Consider the following 25,048-nt stretch of genomic DNA (forward strand, 5'->3'; position numbering starts at 1 on the left):
GGGGGGGGGGAGCAGAGAGAGAGAAGGAGAGAGAGAATCCCAAGCAGTCTCCACACTGAGTGTGGAGCCCAACATGGGGCTCAATCTCAGATCTCACAACTGTGAGATCATGACCTGAGCCGAAATCAGGAGTTGGATGCTTAACTGACAAAGCCATCCAGACACTTTTGTCCATTTTTAAATGGAGCTGTTTGTTTTCTCAGTTTTGAGAGAATGGTTCATCTATGTTGTGACAAATGGGAGGATTTTCTTCTTTCTCATGGCTGAATAATATTCGTGTGTGTGTGTGTGTGTGTGCGCGTGTGTGTGCATGTATAGATTTTCTTTACTGAAGTATAGGACATAGGTTGTTTCCATGTCTTGGCTATTGTGAATAATGTTACAGTGAACATGGGGCTGCAGATATTTCTTTAAGACCATGATTTCCATTCCTTTGGATATACACCCAGAAGTGGGATTGCTGGATCATAGGGTAGTTCTATTTTTAATTTTTTATTTTTAGAAACTTCCATACTGTTTTCCATAGTGGCTATAACCAATTTACAGTCCCACCAACAGTGCAGTGAGAGTTGTCTTTATCCATATGCTCTCCCCCTCATTGCACTTGTTATCTCTTGTTTTTTTGATGATAGCCATTCTAACAGGTATGAGATGATACCTCATTGCAGTTTTGAATTGTATTTCCCACCCTGAGGGTTAGTGATGTTGAGCATCATTTCATGTACCTGTTGGCCATCTGTATGTCTCTTTTGGAAAAATGTCTTTTCACTTCTTCTGCCCATTTTTTTAAAAAAGTTTTATTCATTTATTGTGAGAGAGAGAGTGGGGAAGGAGCAGAGAGAGAGGGAGAGGGAGACAATCCCAAGCAGGCTCTGCACTGTCAGCATGGAGCCTGGTGCAGGCTCGAATTCCCAAACTGTGAGATCATGAGCTGAGCCAAAATCGAGGGTCAGAAGCTTAACCAACTGAGCCACCCAGGTGCCCCCTTCTGCTCATTTTTAAAATCAGATTTTAGTTTTTGTTTATTGCTATTGGGTTGTATGAGTTCTTTATATATTGTGGATATTACTCTCTTACCAGAAATATGATGCAACCATTTTTTCCCATTAAGTAGGTTGTCTGTTCATTTTGTTGATGGTTTCCTTTGCCGTGCAGAAGCTTTTTAGATTGATGCAGACCAACTTGTTTATTTTTGCATTTGTTGCCTTTGTTTCTGGTGTTATCTAAAAAATCCTTGCCAAGACTAAATGTCAAGGAACTTTCCTTTTATGTTTTCTCCTAGGAGTTTTGTGGTTTCAAGTCTTACATTCAAGTCTTTATACCATTTTTATTTTATTTTTGTGATTGGTGGAAAATAGGGGTCCAGTTCAATTCATTTGCAGTGTGGCTGTCCAGGTTTCTCAACACCATTTATTGAAGAGACTGTCTTTTCCCATTGTATGTTCTAGACTCTTTTGCTTCAAATAAATTAGCAATATATGCGTAGGTTTATTTCTGGACTTCATATTCTGTTCCATTGAGTCATGTGTTTTGTTTTATGCCAATACCAAACTGTTTTAATTACTATAGCTTTGTAATAGAGTTTGAAATCAGGAAGCATGATGCTCCTAGTTTTGTTTTTTTTTTTTCTCAAGATTTCTTTGGCTATTCAGGGTCTTCTGTTGTTCCACATAAATTTTAGGATTGTTTATTTTCTATTTGTGAAAAATGACATTGAAATTTTTATAAGAATTGCATTTAATCTGTGCATTACTCTGGGTGGTATGGACATTTTAACAACGTAATTCTTCCAATCCAAGAGCATGGAGTATCTTTCCATTTATTTGTGTCTTCTTACATTTATTTTGTCAATTTCTTGTTGTTTTCAGTATCCAGATCTTTTACAACGTTGGTTAAACTTATTCCTAAGCATTTTATCCTTTCTATTTTATTTTTATTTATTTTTTGAGAAAGAGAGACCGCAAGCAGGGGAGGGGCAAAGAGAGGGAAACACAGAATCTGAAGCAGGGTCCAGGCTCTAAGTTGTCAGCACAGAGCCTGATGCAGGGCTTGAACCCATGAACTGTGAAATCGTGACCTGAGCAGAAGTTAGACCCTCAACCGACTGAGCCACCCAGGCACCCCAGCATTTTATTCTTTTTGATGAAATTTTAAATGAGATTCTTAACTTCTCTTTCTGACAACTCATTACTAAACATCCTTTAATCCAATTGGCTATCTTGTGTCATACCTGGAATATTTAGATCATTTCATTTACTGTGATATTAATATGGTTAGAGTCGAGGATATTTGCTTTCTATTTTCCCCATCTGTTATTTGTTTTTCTTTTCGTCTGTGCACATTGCTATACCACAATACTACAGATTGGGACATTTATAAACAAAGATATTTATTTCTCACAGTTCTGAATGCTGGAAGTCTGAGATCGGGATGCTAACATGGCCAGGCAAGGCCACTCTTGAGTTGCAGACTTTTTGTTGTATCTTCACAAGGTGGAGCTAGGAAGCTCTCTGGGGTCTCTTTTATAAGAGCTCTAATCCCATTCAGGAAGGTTCTACTCTCATAACCTAACAGCCTCCCAAAGTCCCCACCTCCTAACACGATCACATTGGGCATTAAGATTTCAAGACGTGGATGTTGTGGGGACACAGACATTCAGACCATAGCAGTTTTTTTTTTCTTTTTCTTTCAATTTTCTTTCAATTAATCCAGTATTTAAAAATAATTTTTATCTCCTCTTCTGACTTATTTGTTATAATTCTTTGTTTTGTTATTTTAGAGATTGCCTCATGGCTTATACTGTACATTTGTAACTCACCACAGTCTATCTTCAGGAGACATTACCACAACACATATAAGAACCTTATAATAATATATTTCCATTGCTCCCTTCCCAGAGAGTTCCTTCAAGACTAAATAATCATGGGTTCCATTTACTGAGTGTTGGTCATATATCAGTCTCTGTAAGATCATTTAATCTTCACCACCCTAGGAGGCATAAGTAGTTATCCCATTTTACGCAGGAATAAATTGTGATTATAGTTGTTAAGTTTCCAAATCTCACATAGCTGTTTAGTGGCATATGTGAAAGCTGAATTCAAGTGTGATCTCAAAGCCTATGTAGTAAATCGTCATACTTTTTTTTAACCTCCCAAATATATCCAGACACATTTGTAATCCAATTGATTCTGTTTTAACTTGGTTAAAATAATGAGGAAGTATTAAGAATAATCCTGAGGGTCAAGACAAGAAGAAGGGGAAAGAGATGGTCAAAGTAAAGAAAAAGGAAAATAGTATAAAGTAAATATATGCATTTGGTCTTTTCAACAGAGAAGAGTACTCTCTTGTGGAATACAAATAACTCATCAGGTTTATTGACAGCCTGAATGACCTATCCCTCAAGGCAGTCGTCTGATTTCTGGCTGCTGTTAAGAGGGCATAAGCAATGGATTATACAAGCAATCTACATACTAGAAAAGGCATAGTTCTAATGGGAAAAACCTAACAAGTTGACATTCTGCTTTATAAATCAGTCTTATGTGCAGTTTTAAAATACGAGTTACTCTATGGATCCTAATTGTGTCTGACAAGAAAATTCACAATTGTGTATCTAGATCTCTAGAACTGAGGACGAGGCTTTGCACATTAATGTCCTCAGTGGGAAATGAAATTATAGTTTTTTAAAAATCAAACTCCAATGACTATCTCTTCATTTCTCCATTGGGTATTTATTAGCCAGTTTTACCTCTGCTATAAGATTCCCGTCTTCTGGACGGTGGCTGCTGGATAGTCATTGTCACATGTAGAACAGAAAACATTCATAAAATTTTATCTGATTTCTGTAAAAGAATGAATCAGATAGAGGTATGTTCCCCCATTTTCATGTGCAGAGGTTTATAGACTATATGTAGTATGTACGTGCATATCAGGGCATTTAAGGAAGAGACTGATCAAGTCACTGACCTTCTCCACAGCTGATTAAGCAGCTGATTAATTCCCAACCGCTGGTCTGCCTTCTTGAGTGAGCACCCAAGCACTAGTCTCTGAGAATTGGCCTAGTGTGTGTCACTGTGACTCACTCTTCTCCAAGAGCACCTCTATGGCTTTCTTCTATGGTGCTTAATTCAGTGATAAGCATTCTTAGCTCGCTGAATTGGAGCAAAAGTGAGGCTCCAAGATAAACCAATTGGTGCCTCAGTTCAGAGACTGAGAGAGCAGGAAGTTTGGGGAAACTTCCCAGAGGAGAGTCACGGCTCAAACCCAAGGTGATGCTAGAGATTTTAAACCCTGAACATTTGTGCTTTCTGTTCTCTGGTGCCAGGTAACTTACTTCCTCTTTTCCCTCACTTTTTAGGGCAAGAATATCCCAGCATAGGCATGAGTGGCTTGAAATTGCTGAAGTACATTCTGTTTTTCTTCAACTTGCTCTTTTGGGTAAGTGTGTCTCTTCTGATCATGACTGAGCTCACCTCCTTCCAGCCACCCTCTACTTCTCTGTCCTCTACTGAAGAGTCTGCTATGAAGAGCAACCCATGCATGTCTGAGTGACATAACCGGCTTAGAACAAGGGAATAATCATTTCCTCCCCTCTTCCCATCCTGCCATAATATACGCCTGTAAATTTGAAAAGTACCCGTGCAGTTATTTATCAGCATGCCATTTTCCTCTTTGGGGACTTTAGGCGACCACTGCTCACTGCTGACATCTATGGGTGAGAAACCTGACACTGTCCGTTCCATGGGCAAACGACTTTTTCTTGCTCTCCCCTCCCGCTAGTCTCTCAGACAAATAGCTGATTGAAAGGAAAGTCGCCTTTTTGGGGAAAGTTTCACTGTACCAAATTCAGCAACTGAACTTCAAATAGAGAATTGGTCTGTACTCATGTGTCTATGAGAAGATTCTTAAAAGTTTGGCTTCTCTAATTTTCTGCCTAGTAAGATAAACTTCTCCACCAGGGTGTCCCCTCTACCCAGTAGTGGTTTCCAAAGGGAAGACCATTTGTAAGCCGTTGCAGGAATGAGGAGTAAGGGATCTGAAGCATGAAGATACTGTATTACTCACAGGAGTGAGCTTCCCCTGGTAACTGATATGGGTAGGATGAAGCAAGAGTGGGACATCACAGGAGGAAGCAAGGGTTACCTCTCTTCTGGATGCATGGGGAAAGCTGGGTTGTTCATGACAGTCTTAATAGAACCAATGGAAAGGGCCAATTCTAATTTTAAGTGAGAATGTGAGCAGATATTCAAGAGTGTTGTGCGATTCTTTCTTTCAGTTTTGTGGCTGCTGCATTTTGGGCTTTGGGATCTATCTCCTGGTCCACAACAGCCTCTGGTCGCTCCCCTTCTTCACTCCGGGCAATGTGCTTGTCATTGTGGGCTCCATTATCATGGTGGTTGCCTTCCTGGGCTGCATGGGCTCCATCAAGGAGAACAAATGCCTGCTTATGTCGGTGAGTCCCTTGCAGCAGATGTGGTACCCTAAGTAGAGGCACATGATGCCTTAGGCCCCAGGCAAGACATTTCTTGGTGACTAACCTATGGGCACAGAGAGATCATGGGAACGTAGGATTAGTACTTTAGGTCAGCCAAATCTGTCTAGACCAATAGTATTTTGTTTCTTTTTTTTTTTTTTATTTCTAGGGGAGAGAGAGAGAGAGAGCGTGAGCAGGGGAGGGTCAGAGAGAGAGGGAGTCACAGACCAATAGTATTTTGTTTCTAACTGGGATTCCAGGGATGGGTGGAAGAGGACATTGCTATCCTCTTTCGGATTCATTTTACAGTGTTACTACTGACCCATGTCATAATTTCCGTTTATGGCATTTTATTTCTCCATGTCTGGTTGAAATCAAGTGTCATCCATCTGTCCAAGTGCTTTGCACCTTAGTATGTATTTTTTTTAATTTTTTTTTAAAATTTATTTCTAGGAGAGAGAGAGACAGCGTGAGCAGGGGAGGGTCAGAGAGAGAGGGAGTGACAGACTCTGAAACAGGCTCCATGCTCTGAGCTGGCAGTCAGCACAGAGCCCGACGCGGGGCCCGAACCCACGAACCGCGAGATCATGACCTAAGCGAAAGTCGGACGCTCAACCGACTAAGCCACCCAGGCGCCCCTGTATTTTGAGGATCTGAGTCAGTGACTAAGTGACAGAAAATCTACTCCCTGGATTCTTCTGGGTACTGTGACCCTCGTAAAATAGCAGAAGATGCTTGTGCATCTCAAATCTGCACCAGGCACACTATAGTGTGATGGCTCAGCTTAGGTGAAGGCCTAGGTGATCTAACATGAGAAATGTTAGCGCTTTTCAGTTGTTCCCTGTCAGTTAAGTATCCTGAGGAGAACCCATAGGCTTCAGTTTTGTTCGTAAGCTCTATGAAGGAAGTCCCCCTATTTCTCTAGTGTACCCAGAATAGTGCTTGATATAACACTGCCACTCCATCCATAAATGTTCCCAGTTGCCTTGGTTCTTCCTTAAGTCATTGGTTAATCTTTCCTTTATGAATCAACTCTTAAACTGGAACCAAGAGATAGAATTAAGAATTCCCTGTTCTCGGATAGTTCTCAGTTTAATGGCAAAAGATCGGAGATGATTGACATAGGGAAAAGGTAAAGCAGGCAAAATTAGTGTTGGGATAAAAAGGTGAAAGAGAGGGGATAAGTGAAAATGTGTTTTCGGTTGTGTGTGATTAGTATAAAAGGAGTAAGCTTCTACAGTTGGAGAGAGAGAAGGGTTAGGAGTGTGATTACAATACCCCTTCTCTCCATCTGTACAGGGCTCCTCTCAGCTTCCACCATCACCTGCCCCCACCCCACAGTAGCTGAGCTTGCAAGAAAGGACCAGGCCCCAAACTCTAAAGACACATAGTTTCATTTGCTGGTCTTTTGCTCAGCTTGCAAAAAGCTGATGCCATAATTGCTTCATTGATTCAACAAATAGTATTGCATATGCGTTATGCACATGGAATTGGATAGGCGCAATGGGGAGGGGGAGAACAAGGTTAGAAGACAGTTGATCTGCCCTCTAGAGACATAGGATCTAGTTGTAGAAAAATGACACATATCCCTCACAAAACAAGAAAAGGCTTAATGGAAGCCTGAGCAGACAGGAACAAGAACCTCCTCACGTGTGTGGAGACACACCTAGATGTTCCCAGGGTGGAGCGGGAGTGAGGGAAGACTGGGATTAGCGTTGTGAGCATGTCTCTGCTTTGCCTCAGTTCTTTATCCTGCTGCTGATTATTCTCCTCGCTGAGGTGACCTTGGCCATCCTGCTCTTCGTGTATGAACAGAAGGTAAGCTATAAAGAACACAATTCATTGTTGTATTTCTGACCATCGAGAAGAACGTTGGCACACAATAAGTCCTATAATAGACGTAGAAGCAAAGAGGAAGGATGGAATAAAAAAAGCAATTGTAACTGGGGAGAGGAAAACATTTCATTAAGGAGATTGTGATTGAGTCATACTTTGAAGGATGACTAGGAAGAGCAGTAACAAAAGTTTATCTTCCTCCTACTTACTTTTCTCCATGTTTGGCAGTAGAAAATGTCTGTCTCCATGCCTAAGAGAGCCCGTGCTTTGATTGTCCCTCTTCCTCTGAAAAACCAGAGTTCTGGAAAGACAAGAGGTCACCACCACGTACTTCTTCCTGCAATACCATCCGAGTCTCAGCACATCTTCCTGTATATATACTCCCTTAGCTCTGAGGAGGTCATTTGGAAGGGAGGAGCAAATGGGACCACTAGCCTATACTAGAAATTGCTTATTCCTTGAGCTCACCTGCTTTTTATACTGTCTCCTCTGCTGGGATGTGCCTGCCTAGCTGAATAAGTATGTGTCTGAGAGCCTGACTACCAGCATCCAGAAATACCACTCGGACAACAGCACCAGGGAGATGTGGGATTCCATCCAGTCATATGTGAGTATAGATGAAATCCTTCTCAGCTCAGCCAGACTTGATTTTCCAACCTCAGTCCCTGGGCGGGGAAGGAGGTGGGGTTAAAGGAACTTTCTTGAAAGTTCCAGAATTTAAGGTCCACAGCCCCTAGGTCCAGAATAATGTTTAGCAGTCACAAACTGGAGAGCACAGGAATCAGTCTGATTGGTACAATATTGTCTACATTCTCTCATCCTTCCCATTCTCAGGTAGGCTTATTGTCTAAGTCCTACTGAGATGTAAGGAAGACTCAAACATGCCAGACTAAATCCCCTGTGTGTTTAATTTTACATCTGTAAAATGTGAATAAATTAAATATGCCCTCTACTTCAAGCAATCTTATGTGATTTACATGGTATGACGGATTTGAAAGTATTTTGTTCTCAGGAGCCACGTAGTAGTCAAGGTAATTCTGGGTTTTCTGCTAGAGTCAGATATGAAGGGCCCACCTTTTCTCCAAGGTCTAGTTTTCTTGCTGTTGGCTTTCTAACCATCACATTCTTGGGTACTTGGCTTTTAGCTGCAATGTTGTGGTGTAAACGCCACGAGTGATTGGCACGGTCACCCACCAGCATCTTGCCCCTTGGATCCACAAGTTCAGGTAATTTTTTTTAGCAACCTTTCTGGTATTAACCTCTTTGGTTATGCTTTCAATTATCTTAGAAATTCCATTCCTACCGGGCTTAGTCCTCCCAGCCAGAAACAGGGAACCTCAGATAAAATAGAGGCCAGAGAGACAACCCAAGTAACTAAACAAAGTAGACAAAAGTTGTCCAGACAATTAGACAAAGGAAAAAAAAAGGAACAAGCTCATTTAGACTAGGAAGGCCGCCACAAATCCTGGGACCCTAAACTATTAGATTAGAGGGGGAACGTTTATGTGATGATAGTAGTAGATCTACATTTTTCTTGAGCAAAAAGTAGGTCATATTATTGAAAGAGAAATTTGTAAAGTTGAGGTAGAAAAGCTCCTCCTTTTTTGTGTTTCTTTTCTCTTCTTCCTTGGAAATGGCAGCATCCGATAAGTGAAGGAGTGAGGAGTTGGGGAGAGAGAGTGGCAGAACTGTTGAAACAACCTTTCCACTTAATTCAGACCTCCAGATTAAGCCTGGAAAAGAAGCCAAGATCATATACCCACAAGATCAAGTTCCTAAATTCCTGTTGCCCCATGCTATCCACTTTGGGGATTGTTTGAACATCTCCAGACAGTTTTTGGTCTACGAAGAAAGACTGAGACCAGCTAGAATTGCCCTGGAGCTTAGTAGGGCCATGGTAGATTTACATCTCAGCAGAAGTGCATAGGATCTATTCCCATTTATTAATCCCAAGTCAGCAGTGAGAGTTCAAAAAACCTAAGGATATCTATTGCTGAAACACCTCTCAGGAACTAGTTTGACTCAGTGTGCTAAGATCTAGGACTTCAGCATGAGGTGCCACTGTAATGATAACAACACCAGAAAGGGCTCTGTTTAATATTCGCTGCTTTATGCCTGTTTCTTCAACCATAGAAAGGCAACAAAAATGGTCTAAGTCTCTTGGCATAAGGCAAAGTATAAACCATCTTCTGAAATTAGCCTCCTGATAAAGTCAGATAATATAGTGTTATCATTTGTACTTGTAATTTTTTTAGGGTTGCTATGTAAAAGCAAAACAGTGGTTTCATTCCAATTTCCTGCATATTGGAATCATCACTATCTGCGTATGTGTGATCCAGGTAAGAACTTAACCACAGGACTATAGTGAAGATTAAATTATTTAAGTCGTGTAAGGTGTTAGAACAGTACCAGGTACACAGCACATGGCTCAATAAATATGAGCTTCCCCAGTCACATAGCAAATGATGTCTTTACCAATTTGAGGCATACAGAAAATATGGTATAAGATCTATCTGGTCAACTTATCCCTAAGAGATTTGATTGCTTTATAGTCAAATTAAAAGTCATCAAGCAGACTCCTACTTTGGGGGGTATGGAAAAGCTTGCAATAGATAAACATTCTATATGAAAAATTGGCCTTGATGCTAAGCAAGAGTTGATGATAAAAATTATAATCAATTTCTTCCTTGTTTCTCTGCTTAGTCAGGGGTGAACTGAGGGTAGTTTTGTGTTCTTTTTCATTATGGGACATTTCTATTATTTTCATATACAAGTGTTTTGGGTATGTCACAGAATAACTAAGATATTAATCAAGAAGTTCAGAGGGTAACAGTTTTTCTCTGCTTGGAAACCCAGGAGTCCCAGAGCATGGATAGAGACGGCTCACTGCACAGTGTTGATGTGTGCAGAGCTTGACTCTACAAGTGACTTCTTAAGGAGACAAAGATGTCCAACACTCTATCCTGTACAGTTGTGACTGTCTTTCTAAAGCTAAAGAAGGGAAATGGAGAAGGAATTGGAAGTGATGGCAGGAAGTGTGGTTCCCATGTGATGGATACTTTCTTTTTCTCTGGGACTAATCCCAGGGGTTATGGGAGAGATGGCTCCTATGAAGACCTCACATTTTCCCCACTCTTTTCTCAGGTGTTGGGGATGTCCTTTGCGCTGACCTTGAACTGCCAGATTGATAAAACCAGCCAGTCCCTAGGGCTGTGACTTCCTACTGTCTTGTGCTGAAGAGGCTTATTTCATCCCTGGAAATCCAAAGTCATTTATAGCATGAAGCCCTAAATGATCACCTCTTGGACTGGTGTCTTTGTCCCCCTTTCATCTCTTCCCTGTTTTGGTCTCTGCCTCTTACAACCAGAAGAGAGATATATTTGCTAGTCATTTCCCATCTCAGGCAGCAGAACAATCATTCAGCCACTCACTGAGGCACCTATGTCCCTCACGGTGGTGACACTAATACCCGAGCATTTTTCAGACATGAGAGGCCAAGAGAACCTCTGGCACTAATGGTTCAAGATCAAAGGATGGGTTTGGGTCTTGAATTTTTGCATCTTCTTATTGTCAAATAACTCTCTAGCCTTTAAATTATGCCCAGTCCAGTCTCCAAAGTCAAGCAAAAGACCCACTGAAGGGAGCTCTGGGGCCAAACACATTGGATCACTGTTACAACCCGCTGCTTCCTTTTGGCTGGGCATGGGCCTTGGCTCCAGGAATGACAGAGTACTCTTTCTCCAAAGGATAAGGTTTCTTTCAACTTCCTTATTAAGGGCCTTATGGATTCACTCTGTCCTTCCAGAAGAAACTATCTAGTGATTCGAATCCTGACTTCAGCGAATCTCTTAGCCTTTGATTTACATAGCTGTGGAGGAACTCAGCAGGGCCAGTATCTCTGGTGGCTTGGCTGATAGTCACATTCATAGGAGCTCTGGTGTTATTTTTCTATCAAATAAGGTTTTGTTAATGTACTATTTTAATTCTTCAATAAATAAAATAGCTTGTGATCTCAATCATTACATTCTCTTTCTTATATCTGAAATACATTTTTTTGTGACTCAGTCTGAATGTCCTGCCAGCAATTGGTTGGTTATCATTCATCCAATGATCCCTTTGTCTGGATAATTCCTATCCTCTCTCTAAGGAAGTTTTCCTTACTATTACCAAGTTTAATATCTATTGAGGTCTTTGTAAGTATGATACAGTTTGCTAAGAGCTTTACATACATCTCCCCATTTAAATATTAACAACATGTCTTTTGTGAGTACGTCCATAACGCACTCATAAAAACTTCACAGATCTAATTACATTCTATTTTAATTCCTCTTTATTTGTCTCTATTAATTATTGGCCTGATCAAGTTAGGAAAAGAAAGAGAGAAGATAAAATTAACTATAAGTAAAAATTGTGTCATAGACACAAATACAGTTCAGATTTTAAAGCCCATGAAAATATATGACAAAAAAATCTAGGCCAATCATTTTGTGGAAAAAAAATGTAGTTGCTATAAGCATTTTTCTAAAACAATAGAAATCATCTAAATCGATTCAAATAGGAAAAGGAGATTTCTGTTTCTGATAGGATAGCACAATATTTCTAGACCAAATTGCCACTATAAACAACTAAAGTGCTAGATAAAAGCTTTAAAACATTTTATTAAGAGCACTATTCAGCTGGAATGAAAGTAAGGAATACTCAAGCCAGAGACTTTGTGATGATGGGAACCAGAGAGGTAAGAAGAATTTGAGGACATTTGCCAAACTAGATGGACTTGGATTTCAGTTTCCATGGCACATGGGGTGTAGGGGGCAAAGTTCAGGGTCTGTCTAAGGTGGAGAGTCTAAGCAGAGATCTTTCCTCTCTTAAGTCAGAGGCACCAATGTGCTATATACACCTTAGTATAACAGTAAACTAGAAATACCACTCACTTTGACCAATAATTACATGAAAATTTGTCTGCAACTTGGCAATTGAGCAGAGGAAGGCAATAGCCCTAAAATGTTGAATCTTATAATCTGACCATTTGACCTAGCATGCAAATTTATATAATGTTGGAGTCATCTGCAAACTCTCAAACTAAAACTTTAGTTTAAAACAGTCCCAAACAAAATACAAATCAAAACCACACTGAGATTCTACCTCACGCCAGTCAGAGTGGCTAAAATGAGCAAATCAGAAAACTCTAGATGCTGGCGAGGATGTGGAGAAACGGGCACCCTCCTACACTGTTGGTGGGAATGTAAACTGGTACAGCCCCTCTGGAAAACAGTGTGGAGGTTCCTCAGGAAACTAACAATAGAACTCCCCTATGACCCAGCAATAGCACTGCTAGGAATTTACCCAAGGGATACAGAAATGCTGATGCATAGGAGCACATGTACCCCAATGTTCATAGCAGCACTCTCCACAATAGCTAAAACATGGAAAGAGCCTAAGTGTCCATCAACAGATGAATGGATCAAGAAGATGTGGTTTATCTATACCATGGAATACTGCATGGCAATGAGAAACAATGAAATCTGGCCATGTGTAGCAACATGGATGGACCTTGAGGGTGTTATGCTGAGCGAAATAAGTCAGGCAGAGAAGGACAAATATCATATGTTTGCACGTATAGGAGGATTAGGAGGAACTTAACTGAGGACCATGGGGGAGAAGAAGGGGGGAAATGGTGGGGGAAAGGGAGAGAGTCAAACCATGAGAGACTCTTGAAATCTGAGAAACAAACTGAGGACTGATGGGTGGGGGGGGGAGAGGGGAAATGGGCATGGAGAAGGGCACTTGTGGGGATGAGCACTGGATGTTATATGGAAACCAACTTGACAATAAACTATCTGTAAAAAGAAAAAAATTAAATAAATAATAAATAACTAAATAAAACAGTCCCAAACAAGAAGTTATCCCAAACTTTGGCAGAAGCAAAATGCACACACTTTCTGAATGAGCCCACAATAATACCAATAATATTAATATTAATAATAACAACTAAAGTCTCCATGAATCTCAAAAAGCACATTTTTAATGAAATTGAACTACTCACAAATAAAATTCACTAAAAATATAAGAATACAAGGCACTATGAACCTAGAGAATGAATAAACAATAGGAATGGACCCATAAAACTTCAGATATTGTAGTTACTTGAAACAAAATATAATTGTCATGTTTTTCTATAGTTAAGAAAATAAAGAACAGCCCTAAAATGTGTGCAGAGAAAGAATGAAAGAAAGAAAGACTAAGCATTTCTATTTTTATTTTTGAGAGGGTGATGGGAGGCGGAGGGAGAAATAGAGAATCTTAAGCAAGCCCTATGCTAGTATGGAGCCTGACGTGGGACTTGATCTCAGAACCATGAGATCATGACCTGAGTGGAAATTATGAGGCAGATGCTTAACCAGCTGAGCCACCCAGGGGCCCCTTAGCATTTTGAGGAATGAAAATATATAGTTGAAATTTTAAAAAATTAAATGGATATGTTAAAAAATTAATGTAAGGGCACCTGAGTGGCTCAGTTGGTTAAGCATCCGACTTCAGATCAGTTCATGATCTCACAGTTTGTGGGTTCGAGCCTTGTGTCAGGCTCGAAGGAGCTTGAAGGAGATAGGTATTTTCTTAATTCATGCTTTGAAAGGTGAAATGTACATGTTTCAGTAGAATAGAATAATGATAAAATAATGGTGAAAGTCAAGAAAGAAAAGACAACATAATAAACATATATGATAAATGTAAAGAACAAAATAAGAGGGTAGAAGAAATCTTAATTTATCAGTAATTAAATTAAATGTAAATGGATGATATTAACTAGTCAAAAGACAAAAATTGTTACACTGGATTAAAAAATCAAGCTATGTATTGTTTACAAGAGAAATATTTAGTTTTCAAAGGATTAAAATTACAATATGTTCTTTGTTCAAAATTCATTTAGATTGTTAATCTAAAAAAAAGATAACAAAACATGTTTATTTATAAGTGAGGAAATACACTTCCTAGACTCCCATGGATCACAGAAGAAATCATAATGGAAATTCGAAAATATTTTGAACTGAATAATAAGACAAGAATAACATACAAGGATCTATGGGAAACAGGTAAGTCTTGGAAAGAATTTACAACCTTTAATGAATATATTAGAAAAAAGAAAAGATGGGGTGCCTGGGTGGCTCAGTTGGTAAAGCGTCCAACTTCAGCTCAGGTCATGATCTCGTGGTCCATGAGTTCGAGCCCCACATTGGTCTGCCTGCTGTCAGAGCCTGCTTCAGATCCTCTGTTACCCCTTTCTCTGCCCCTCCCCTGCTCTCTTTCTCTCTCTCTCAAAAATAAAGAATAAAATTTTGTTATATGCAACAATGTGGATGGTCTGTGAGTTCAAGCCCCGCATGGAGTTCTATGATGACAGCTCAGAGCCTGGAGCCTGCTTCGGATTCTGTGTCTCCCTCTCTCTCTGCCTCTCCCCCAGTCATATTCTGATTCTCTCTGTCTCTCAAAAGTGAGTAAACGTTAAAAAAATTAGAAAACAAACACAAGCAAAGCCCCAAGTTTGTTCTTTCAAAAGAATAATAAAATAGACAAATCTCTGGTGGTAAGACTGGGAGGCCAGAAGGAGGAAGGGAGGGAGAAACGGAATTGAAAGGGGGACATCATTGCAGATGCTACAATGACATCAAGCAGATAATAAGAACATCATCTATCAGAATAAGCTAGATAATGATGCAGGAACAGAAAACAACAAAGATTTACTTCTTGCTTTTGTTACGTGTTTATTACTGGCAGGGGCCTCTTCTCTAGAATATGCATCTAAGTTTAAGTTAGGGAAGAGGCTTTGGCTATTTTTGTTCACTGATGTATTACCATTAAACAGGAATGGAGAATGTATAGTTCGATGGAAGCTGCTTCACCTCCAATGAGGGAGTGAATGAGAAATTCCAGTTTCAAGAGCGGGAAGGAAGCAATAAAAAAGAGCCGTATAAAGAAAACAGAACTTTCCTTCCTGGGTTACTGGATCACTGGCCAGACTGTTACGTGGCCGCCTCTAATTGCAATGAAGCCTGGGAACATTACGGGTCAAACAAAATTTACCTTCTGATGGTAGAGGAGAGAGTGAATACGGGGTAGATTGCTGATAGTGCCTGCCATGAGAACCATATCTACCACATTTTCACAAAAAGTTTTTTATAAGGACAACAAATAAATATTATAAACAATTCAGACAAAAAATTATTGTTACCTAAAGTAGCCCAAACTTTCATAATTTCTACTTTTATTTTGGAAATACTAAGGGGAAAAAAACAACACAACTTTTACTTTATTTTTCCAAAGACATACAGATGGCCAATAGACACATGGAAAGATGCTCAGCATACTCAACATCAGGAAAATAAAAATCAAAACCATAAGGAGATATCACCTCACATCTGTCAGAATAGCTAGAATCAAAAAGACAAGAAATAACAAGTGTTGGAGAAAAAAGGAACTCTCATGGTGGGAATGTAAATTGGTGCAGCCCCTGTAGAAAACAGTATGGAGGTCCTCAAAAAATTAAAAATAGAAATACCATATGATCCAGGAATTTTATTACCTCGATATTTATACAAAGAAAACAAAAGCACTAATTTGAAAAGATATATATACCACTGTTTATCACAGCATTATTTACAGTAGCCAAGATATGGAAGCAACTCAAGTGTCCATCAGTAGATGAATGGATAAAGGAGATGTGGTATATATACACAATGGAATAATACTCAGCCATAAAAAAAAAGAATGAAGTCTTGCCATTTGCTTTGACATGGATTGAGCTAGAGATTATTATGTTAAACAAAATAAGTCAAAGAAAGACAAGTACCTCATGATTTCACTCATATGTGGAATTTAAGAAACAAAACAAATGAGCAAAGGGGAAAAAAAGAGAGAGGCAATTCAGGAAACAGACTCTTAACTATAGAGAACAAATTGGTGGTTGTCAGAATGGTGGGGCGGGGGGTGCACCAAACAGATGATGTGATCAAGGAGTACACTTGTGATAAGCACCGGGTATTGTATGAAAGTGTTAAATCACTATATTGTACATCTGAAATTAATACTGCACTATGGTAACTAACTGAAGTTTAAATAAAACATAAAAAACTAGACAAATGGTGGTGCCTGGGTGGCTCCGTCGGTTAAGCGTCTGACTTCAGATCAGGTCATGATCTCACAGTTTGTGGGTTTGAGCCCTGCGTCAGTCTCTGTGCTGACAGCTAGCTCAAAGCCTGGAGCATGTTTCAGATTCTGTGTCTCCCTCTCTCTGACCCTCCCCTGCTCACACTGTCTCTCTCTCTCAGAAATAAATAAAAAACATTAAAAAATTTCTTTAAATAGACAAATGAATAAAGAAATTGTGATATATACATACATACATAATGAAATATTATTCAGCCATAAAAAAGGAATTAAATTTTCTCATTTGCAACAACATGGGTGGACCTAGAGAGTATTACATTAAGTGAAACAAGTCAGAGAAAGACAAATACCATATGATTCCACTTATATGTGGAATATTAAAAAACAACAAAACAAACCAAAAAAGTAGAAACAGATACATAAATACAAAGAAAACTTAGTGGTTGCTGGGGGTGGGGGATGGGCAAGATGGATGAAGAGGAGTAGGAGGTACGGGCTTCCAGTTATGGAATAGATAAGTCATGAGGATAAAAGGTACAACATAGGGAATATAGTCAATGGCATTGTAAAAGCATTGTATGATGACAGATGGTAACTATATTTGTGTTGAGCATAGCATATAGACTTGCCCAACCACCATGTTGTATACCTGAAACTACTGTAGCATTATGTGTCAATTATACTTCAATTTTTAAAAAGACATTATAAGGTTAGGGTAATGAAGGCAACACAATATTGACATAGGGATAAACAGACCAGTGGAATAGAAGATGAAATACAGAAACGCTTATACATGTATGTAAATGTGATATACAACAGATGTGGCATAGAGAACACTGGAGAAAGGATGGATTTCTTACTATGGTTCTATGACATTTGAGTATCAGTATGAAAATAAATAAATATACCCACACAAATATCTCTTCATGATAAGGTGAAATAAATTCTTAACTCTGAAAGGGGAAATTATAAAATTTTTAGAAGATAATGTAGGAAAATTTCTTCATGATCTTGGAGGAGATAGGACTTTTCAAAAATGTGACTCAATAAGCACAAAAGGAAAAGACTGATTAATTAATTACAAAATACTAAGTACACAAATCACAGAGGAAGAAAAAATATTTGCTTCACATACAATGAACAAAAATCTCATATTCAAAATATATAAAGAACTCCTATAAATAAGAAATATACAGTTTATAGAAATTTATAAACAATTTACAGAAATATCTAGAGAAAATAAGCAAAAGACTTGGCATAGCACTTCACAAAAAAAGAAATTCAAATGATCAGTAAACATATGATAAATTATTCAAACTCATTAGGAATCAAGGAAATAAGATACCACTATGGACATATCACTTTGGATAAACAAACAAGGAACTGACTAGTTTCTGTGTTACATAGAATGTGGAATATTGGGAACTCTTATTAAACCGCTGATAAGTATATAATACAATCCCTTTACAACAGTGTGACATTTTCTATGATGTAATTCTACTCTTAGGTAAGTCCCACCAAAATGCATACTTACATGCACAAGGGCACAAATGTAAGATTTATTTTATAGATGCATTGTAACAGTCAAACACTGGGAAAAGACCTATGTCTATCAACGATAGAATGGATAAGTTATGGTATACATATAAAATGAAATACCACATGGCATTGGAAATGAATGAACTAATGGATGAATCTTTAAAACATAATATTGAGTGAAAAAACAGCACACTGATAAATTCATACAGTTTGATTCCATTAGGCACTTTTAGAGTGTTATATTTCACACTGAGAAATATTGTTAATTACCATTTGATATATCAAAGATACAAGCTATTTAGAAATAAACCTTCAAAAAGTTGTGCAACACCTTTGTAGAAAATATTTTTTTTTAATGTTTTTTTAATTTATTTCTAGGAGAAAGAGAGAGAGACAGCGTGAGCAGGGGAGGGTCAGAGAGAGAGGGAGTCACAGACTGAAACAGGCTCCAGGCTCTGAGCTGGCAGTCAGCACAGAGCCCGACGCGGGGCTCGAACCCACGAACCGCGAGATCATGACCTAAGCGAAAGTCGGACGCTCAACCGACTAAGCCACCCAGGCGCCCCTGTAGAAAATATTTTAAAACTCAATTGAAAGCCATTCTCCATAAACAAACGGAGAAATGTACCATGAATAGAGATTCTATCAACATTGCATACATGTCAATTATCTTCAAATGTTCCTATTGATTCCATTCAATCCCAATACCTGACCAAAATATTGCATTATGAAATTCAACAAGATGTATATAAATGTATATAAACAAAATGTATATAAAATTTAAAAGATCAAGAATTCAAAACCACTTTTGATAAAGAGGAGTAAGAGTACTTGCTAAGATTTATATTAAAGCTATTGTAATCAAAACACAAGCATTTACTGATACATAGATATACCAATGGAACCTAAGAGAAAGATAAGGAAAATAAGCCTCCACATATATGGACACCTGCTATATAATAAAGTTATTATTCCATGCCATTCAAAAAAAGATGGACTTCCTCATTAAGAATGCTGGGTGCAATTGGTTAAACATATGGAAAAAAATGAAATTGAGCTTCTTATTCACACTACACACAAAAATCAATATGAGGCAAAGAACAGTCTTTGAAAGCAAAATTCTAAAACTCATAGGAGAAATTTTTGGAGAATTTATTTTTTTATTTTTTTATTTTTTTAAACCTTTGTATTTACCTTTGAGAGACAGAGATAGACAGAGCTCAAGTGAGGGAGGGGCAGAGAGAGAGGGAGACACAGAATCCTAAGCAGGCTCAGACTGTGCTGACAGCTCAGAGCCTGACGCAGGCCTCAAACTCACAAACCGTGAGATCGTGCCCTGAGCCAAAGTCAGATGTTTAACCGACTGAGCTACCCAGGCACCCTGAGAATTTCTTTATAAATTCAAGAGTAGTGTAAAAAAAAATTCAAGAGTAGTATATCAGAGTTCAGTCAAATCTCAGAACTATTAGAATGTGTGTGTGTGTGTGTGTGTGTGTGTGTGTGTGTGTGTAATGATTTGTTCCAGGAGTCTGATCTTTCTGATCTTCTTGCCTCCTTGTGAGGAGATACGTTCTTCCCATTAATTCTGTAACTTGAAGCCACAGTGAAGAAAACCAGCAAGATGAACGTAGTGTAAGGGAGAGGGAGGACAAATTAGAACACACAGGCACAAGCTGAAGACCACCAGAACAGACTGAAATCTGTGTCACTTCTTGTTTTGATCTTGATGGTACTCATGTCCTCCAGAAGCCAAGGCTCATTTCCAGAGCTAAACACAGTCACATGGCTGAGGAGTAAGAGAAGTTGAAGAAAGATCCAGGGGAAGATAAAGTAGTTTTGGATCTGGCCACTGTCTCATGCCAAAATGAGCCAGTAGATCAGAGACACATGTAGAAGCTACAAGATGAGTACTCCTTCACTTCTGCCTTCCCAATTCTCCTACAAGAATCTCTTTGTAACCCTAACTGGAAATATACACCAAAGGGAATTCTGGGAAATGTAGTCCAGCCTAGCCAAACTGACACAGTACAAAGCCAACAAAGGTAGGAATATTGTTCTTAAAGAAGACACATGAACAGTTGTAATAGTACATGTTTAAGTAATTTTATTCAAGAGGAAGAGATGAAAAGTATATTTTCTGGGCTCTTGAGTATTTGAGAATATGTTTTTCTTGGTATCATACATCATTCAAAATACACATATAGAAAGTTCTTGATTTACGTTTTTATTCCCAGAAATCTGTAAATGTTGTGTTATTTTTTTCCCCTTAGTATTTCCAAAAAAAAAAAAAAAGTATAAATTATGAAAGTTTGGGCTTCCTTAGGTAACAATAATTTTTCTGTCTGAATAGTTTATAGCATTTATTTGTTGTCCTTATAACCTAAACTGTTTGTGAAAATGTGGTAGATACAGTTCTCATGGCAGGCACTACCAGCAATCTACCCAGTATTCACTCTCTCCTTTACCATCAGAAGGTAAATTTTGTTTGACCTGTAATGTTCCCAGGCTTCATTGCAATTAGTGGTGACCACGTAATAGTCTGGCCAGTGATCCAGTAACACATGAAGGAAAGTTCTGTTTTCTTCATATGTTTCTTCTTTATTGTTTCTTCCTTCCCGCTCTCGAAACTGGAATTTCTCATTCACTCCCTCATTGGAGGTGAAGCAGCTTCCATCGAACTATTCATTCTCCATTCATGTTTACTGGTAATACATCAGTGAACAAAATAGCCCAAAGCCTCTTTGGCTTAAACTTAGAGGTATAATAAAGTCTTTTGTATACCAACATATAATAATAGAATTAAATAAGTAAAATATGCAGAATATTAATAATGATGAGGGTTATGGGAAAAAATAATATCAGAATATGGAATTGCAGGAGGCTGGTGGACGCAAAATTAAACAGGGTGGTGGGGAATGCTTAATTGATGAGGTGACATTTGAGTAAAGACAAAACATGTGAGTGAGCAGGCCATGCAGGTAGCTATAGGAGAAACAACGAATGGTAGTCAGGAAACACTAATGCAAGCGCTTGAGCCAGGAATGTGCCTGTTATATTTAAGGAACAGCAAGAAGCTAGTTTGGCTAAAGTTTAGTGGGGGTGGGGGCACTAGCAGGAGATGAGGTTAAAGAGAAAACAGGGAGACAAGTAGTGTAGGGTTATTAGGCCATCGTGTAGAATTTGGCATCTACTTTGAGTAAGATAGAAAGCCATGAGAGGTTTGTTTTTTTTAAAGTTTATTTAGAGAGAACGCATATGTGGAAGAGGCAGAGAGAGAGGGAGGGGGGAGAGAGGATCTCAAGCAGGATCCATGTTGTCAGCCCAACGTGGGGCTTGATCTCATGAACCATGACACCAAGACCTGAGCCAAAACCAAGAGTCCGTCGCTTAACTGACTGAGCCACCCAGGTGCCCCACAACCAGAGGATTTTGAACAGGGGAGGAAATGTTCTGATTTACATTTTTTATTATTATTACTATTATTTTGTTTTTTATTTGAGAGCGAGAGAGAGAGGGAGTGCACACAAGCAGGGGAGAGCGGGATGGGGGGGGGAGAGAGAGAGAGAGAGAGAGAGAGAATCTTAAGCTGGCTCCACCCTCAGCACAGAGTCTGACACGGGGCTTGGTCCCATGACCCTGGGATCATGACTTGAGTCGAAATCAAGAGCAGGGCACTCAATCGACTGAGCCACCAGGTCGCTCCCTGATTTACACTTTTAAAAGATTTTCTTTTGTTTGTTTTTAACATTTTTGCTTTGATATAATTTTAGACTTACAGGAAAAAAATGCAAAAATAGTACAAAAGATTCCCTTATGTCCTTTATCCCACTTCTAAATGTAACACCTTATAACAAGAACAGGAAATTGACACTGGTACAATATTATTAGCTAAACTACAGGCCTTATTCAAATTTCACATATTTTTTTCCCACCTATGTCATATTTCTGTTCCAGAATCCTATCATAGGTCCCTAGGTCCTATATTGTATGTAGTTGTTTTGGGTTTTTGCCCCTCCTTAGTCTCTCCAGTCTGCAACAGTTCATCAGTCTTTTCTTTGTCTTTTGATCTTGACACTTTTGAAGAAAAGTAATCTGTAGAATGCCCCATAAATTGAGTTTACTTGATAATTTTCTTTTTTCTTTTATGTGATACTTTTTCATACTTTGGAAAGAGTTTGCTAAGGCCACCATAATGAAATACCACAGATTAGGTGAATTAAACAACAAAAATCTCTTTTCTCACAATTTTGGAGGTTAAAAGTCCAAGATTAAGGTTCCAGACAATTCAGTTTCTCATGAGAGCCTTCTTCCTGGCTTGCATATGGCAGCATATCTGCTATGTCCTCACATAACCTTTCCTCAATTTGAGCATGCTGGCTCAGTGCATTTGTGCTGGGGTGGGGGTGTGGAGAGAGAGAGGATGCACTCTGATGTCTCATCTTACAAGGACACTAATCCTATTGAATCTGGGCCCTATCCTTATTCTCATTTAACCTTAATTACTTCCTTAGAGCCCCTATCTCCAAATACTGCCACTCTGGGGGTTAGGACTTCAATGTATGAATGTTAGGGGAGAAACAAACATACATAATAGAAAGGTTTTCGTTTTGTTGTTTTTGTTTTTGCTTCTTAAAAGAGAAAGCGAGAGAGGATCTTAGGGAGAGGGAGAATGTTAAGCAGGCCCCACGCCCAAGGCAGAGCCCAAGGCAGAGCTCAGTCTCTCAACCATGAGATTACGACCTGAGCCGAAATCAAGAGTCAGATCCTTAACCAACTGAGCCACCCCAACAAAAAGGTTTTATATTTTTAGAGACCACTACCCACACAAAAGACTATGCATTATATAATGGGATTGTGATATTGGTATATCTTATTACTGGTGATATTTACCTTGATCTGCTAGGTTTCTTCACTAAAAAGTTACTATCTCTACATTTATAGTTAATAAACACCTTTGGGAAGATACTTTGAGACTGCAAATCCAGTTTCTCCTCATCAAACTTCCGCCCACTCATTTTAGCATCCATTGGTAAATCTTGCTTGCAATAGTTATTGGGGCATTTGCAATAATTCTGTATTCCGCATTTCTGTCTACATCTAGTAATTGGAATTCAACTGTAAGGAAGAGCGGTCCCTCCTCCCCCAGTTATGTATTAGACTTTTATACATACAGATAGATTCCCTGGGTATTATCTAAGCGTTAAAATCAAATACCATCATTATTCGTTGTTGAAAATATCCCAGTTTTGGCCATGAAGAGGTCCTTCAGATTGGCTCCTGTTTTAGATACGCCTCCATCTTGGGGGTAACATTTCCTTACCTTCTGACATCACGAGATATTCTAGGTTCATCTTGTATTTTTCTTGCCTGTCCTGGAATCCACTTCTCCAAGGAGCTCTGTTTCCTTTTGTTGAAGAATGATGGTTAGAAACCAAGATTTGGTGCTAGGTGTGCTCATTGTCCTGGAGTGTCACTGCTTCTAGGCCCTGTCAATGAAAGCTAGGAAACATATGAATGTATATATGTATGCATAATCTACACATATACCCACATGTATATTTATGTCTGAAAGCATATTTAAAAACCTGAGTTTAAACTAGTGCCTCTTATTCTAATCTCATACTACAGGGTTTAGCTTAGCCTTCCTCCCTAGGTCTTCCTCCAACAGTAAGAAATCGGTCTCTCATTATCTATATGTACATTTTTGTTCAATTCTGAAATACAAATGAAAGTGGTATGCTAACTCATAACTCTGTGGGAAACACTTTTACTAAGTAGATTACAGCACTTAGGCCTTAGATTAGCTTTCTTTCCCATCCACTTAAGTGTGCTCATGTTATTTTGTAACGTATGCTTTTGTTAGTTAGTATTTACATTCTATTTGAGGAGCCCCTATTTCCTGGTTGGTTTTAATCATTTGTTTATATGGGGGTATGTAAACGATATGCAAAACATTACCACAATTCCAAGAATCAGAGCTATAGCAAAAGATACAATCAGAGAAGTGTTATTGTACTTCATCCCTGCTAACCCATTCCTATTGTCCTCTTCTCTTTCCCTTAGACTCAGTCTTATTCTTCGTTTATCCTTCCTAATTTCTTTTGTATAAATGAATACATGTCTATATGTTTTCTTGCATTTCTTCTTACATGAGGGGTAGCAAGCTATATATATTCTTTTGAACTTTGCTTTTTCACTTTACAGTATGTCTTGGAAAACACTCCATTATCAGTTAAGTTCTTCATTCTTTTCTTACAGCTACTTAGTATTCCACTGTGTGCCTATGTCGTATATTTTTCAACCACTCTCTTATGAATGGGCATTTGGGTTTTCTATCCTTTGCAATTTAAAAAAATGCTATAATTAATAAACTTTTGCATATATGTTTTAATATTGTTGGAGGCATATCTTCAGGGTAGATTCTTAAAATTGCTGCTGCGTTGGTTGAAAGGTTTCTGAGATTTTACTAGACACTGCCAAATTTCTCTCCAGAAGAATTGAAGAATAATCAAATGAAATAAAGCAAGGTAGTCATAATGTGGTGGTGAGCAACGGTCTGCCTGCAGGTATCATGTGAGTGAATGTAAACCAGAAAGTCTTCTTAACATACACATTGTAGGGTATGACCAAAAGAGATCAAAGTGGACTCCCAAATGTTGTCACTTGAACAAGTGGAAACCTAGATTTGTCATTAACTTAGATAGAGGAGATCTTGGTTGAGGCAAAATTTGCGTGTGGATGATAATCAGAGGCTGGGTTTGGCCTCTGTTAATTTTGAGATGCCAGTCAAACTTCTAAGCGGCAATGTCAAGAAGGCAATTGGATATACAGTGCTGAAGGTCAAAGCAGAGTTCCTGAAGATAGTGTGCATAAACACTGATGCGTAAGAACTAGACAAAGTCAACACATGAGTATAGATGTAAAGATAAAAGACATACAAGCACTGAGCTGTATAAGTAACTCCAAAAATAAGAATCAATAATAAGAAATCATGAAGTGATAAATGACAGTAAAGTAGCAGGAAAACAAGATTCAAGTGCT

At 38.7% G+C, this 25,048-nt stretch overlaps 1 protein-coding gene across 1 annotated transcript in view; it reads left to right on the top strand.

The window, feature by feature from the left end:
• CD53 (CD53 molecule) overlaps positions 1-11,322 on the top strand; it is a 24,615-nt gene extending 13,293 nt beyond the window's left edge. The window contains exons 3-9 of the mRNA XM_077765608.1: positions 4,355-4,434; positions 5,273-5,449; positions 7,214-7,288; positions 7,818-7,913; positions 8,452-8,532; positions 9,562-9,645; positions 10,451-11,322. Coding sequence (XP_077621734.1) covers positions 4,378-4,434; positions 5,273-5,449; positions 7,214-7,288; positions 7,818-7,913; positions 8,452-8,532; positions 9,562-9,645; positions 10,451-10,522 — 642 coding nt within the window. The 5' untranslated portion in view covers positions 4,355-4,377 and the 3' untranslated portion in view covers positions 10,523-11,322. The remainder of the gene's footprint in view (positions 1-4,354; positions 4,435-5,272; positions 5,450-7,213; positions 7,289-7,817; positions 7,914-8,451; positions 8,533-9,561; positions 9,646-10,450) is intronic.
• The last annotated feature ends 13,726 nt before the right edge of the window (positions 11,323-25,048 follow it).

Source organism: Crocuta crocuta, unplaced genomic scaffold (genome assembly GCF_008692635.1).
Source record: "Crocuta crocuta isolate KB4526 unplaced genomic scaffold, BGI_CrCroc_1.0 scaffold274, whole genome shotgun sequence".
Taxonomy (NCBI): Eukaryota; Metazoa; Chordata; class Mammalia; order Carnivora; family Hyaenidae; genus Crocuta; species Crocuta crocuta.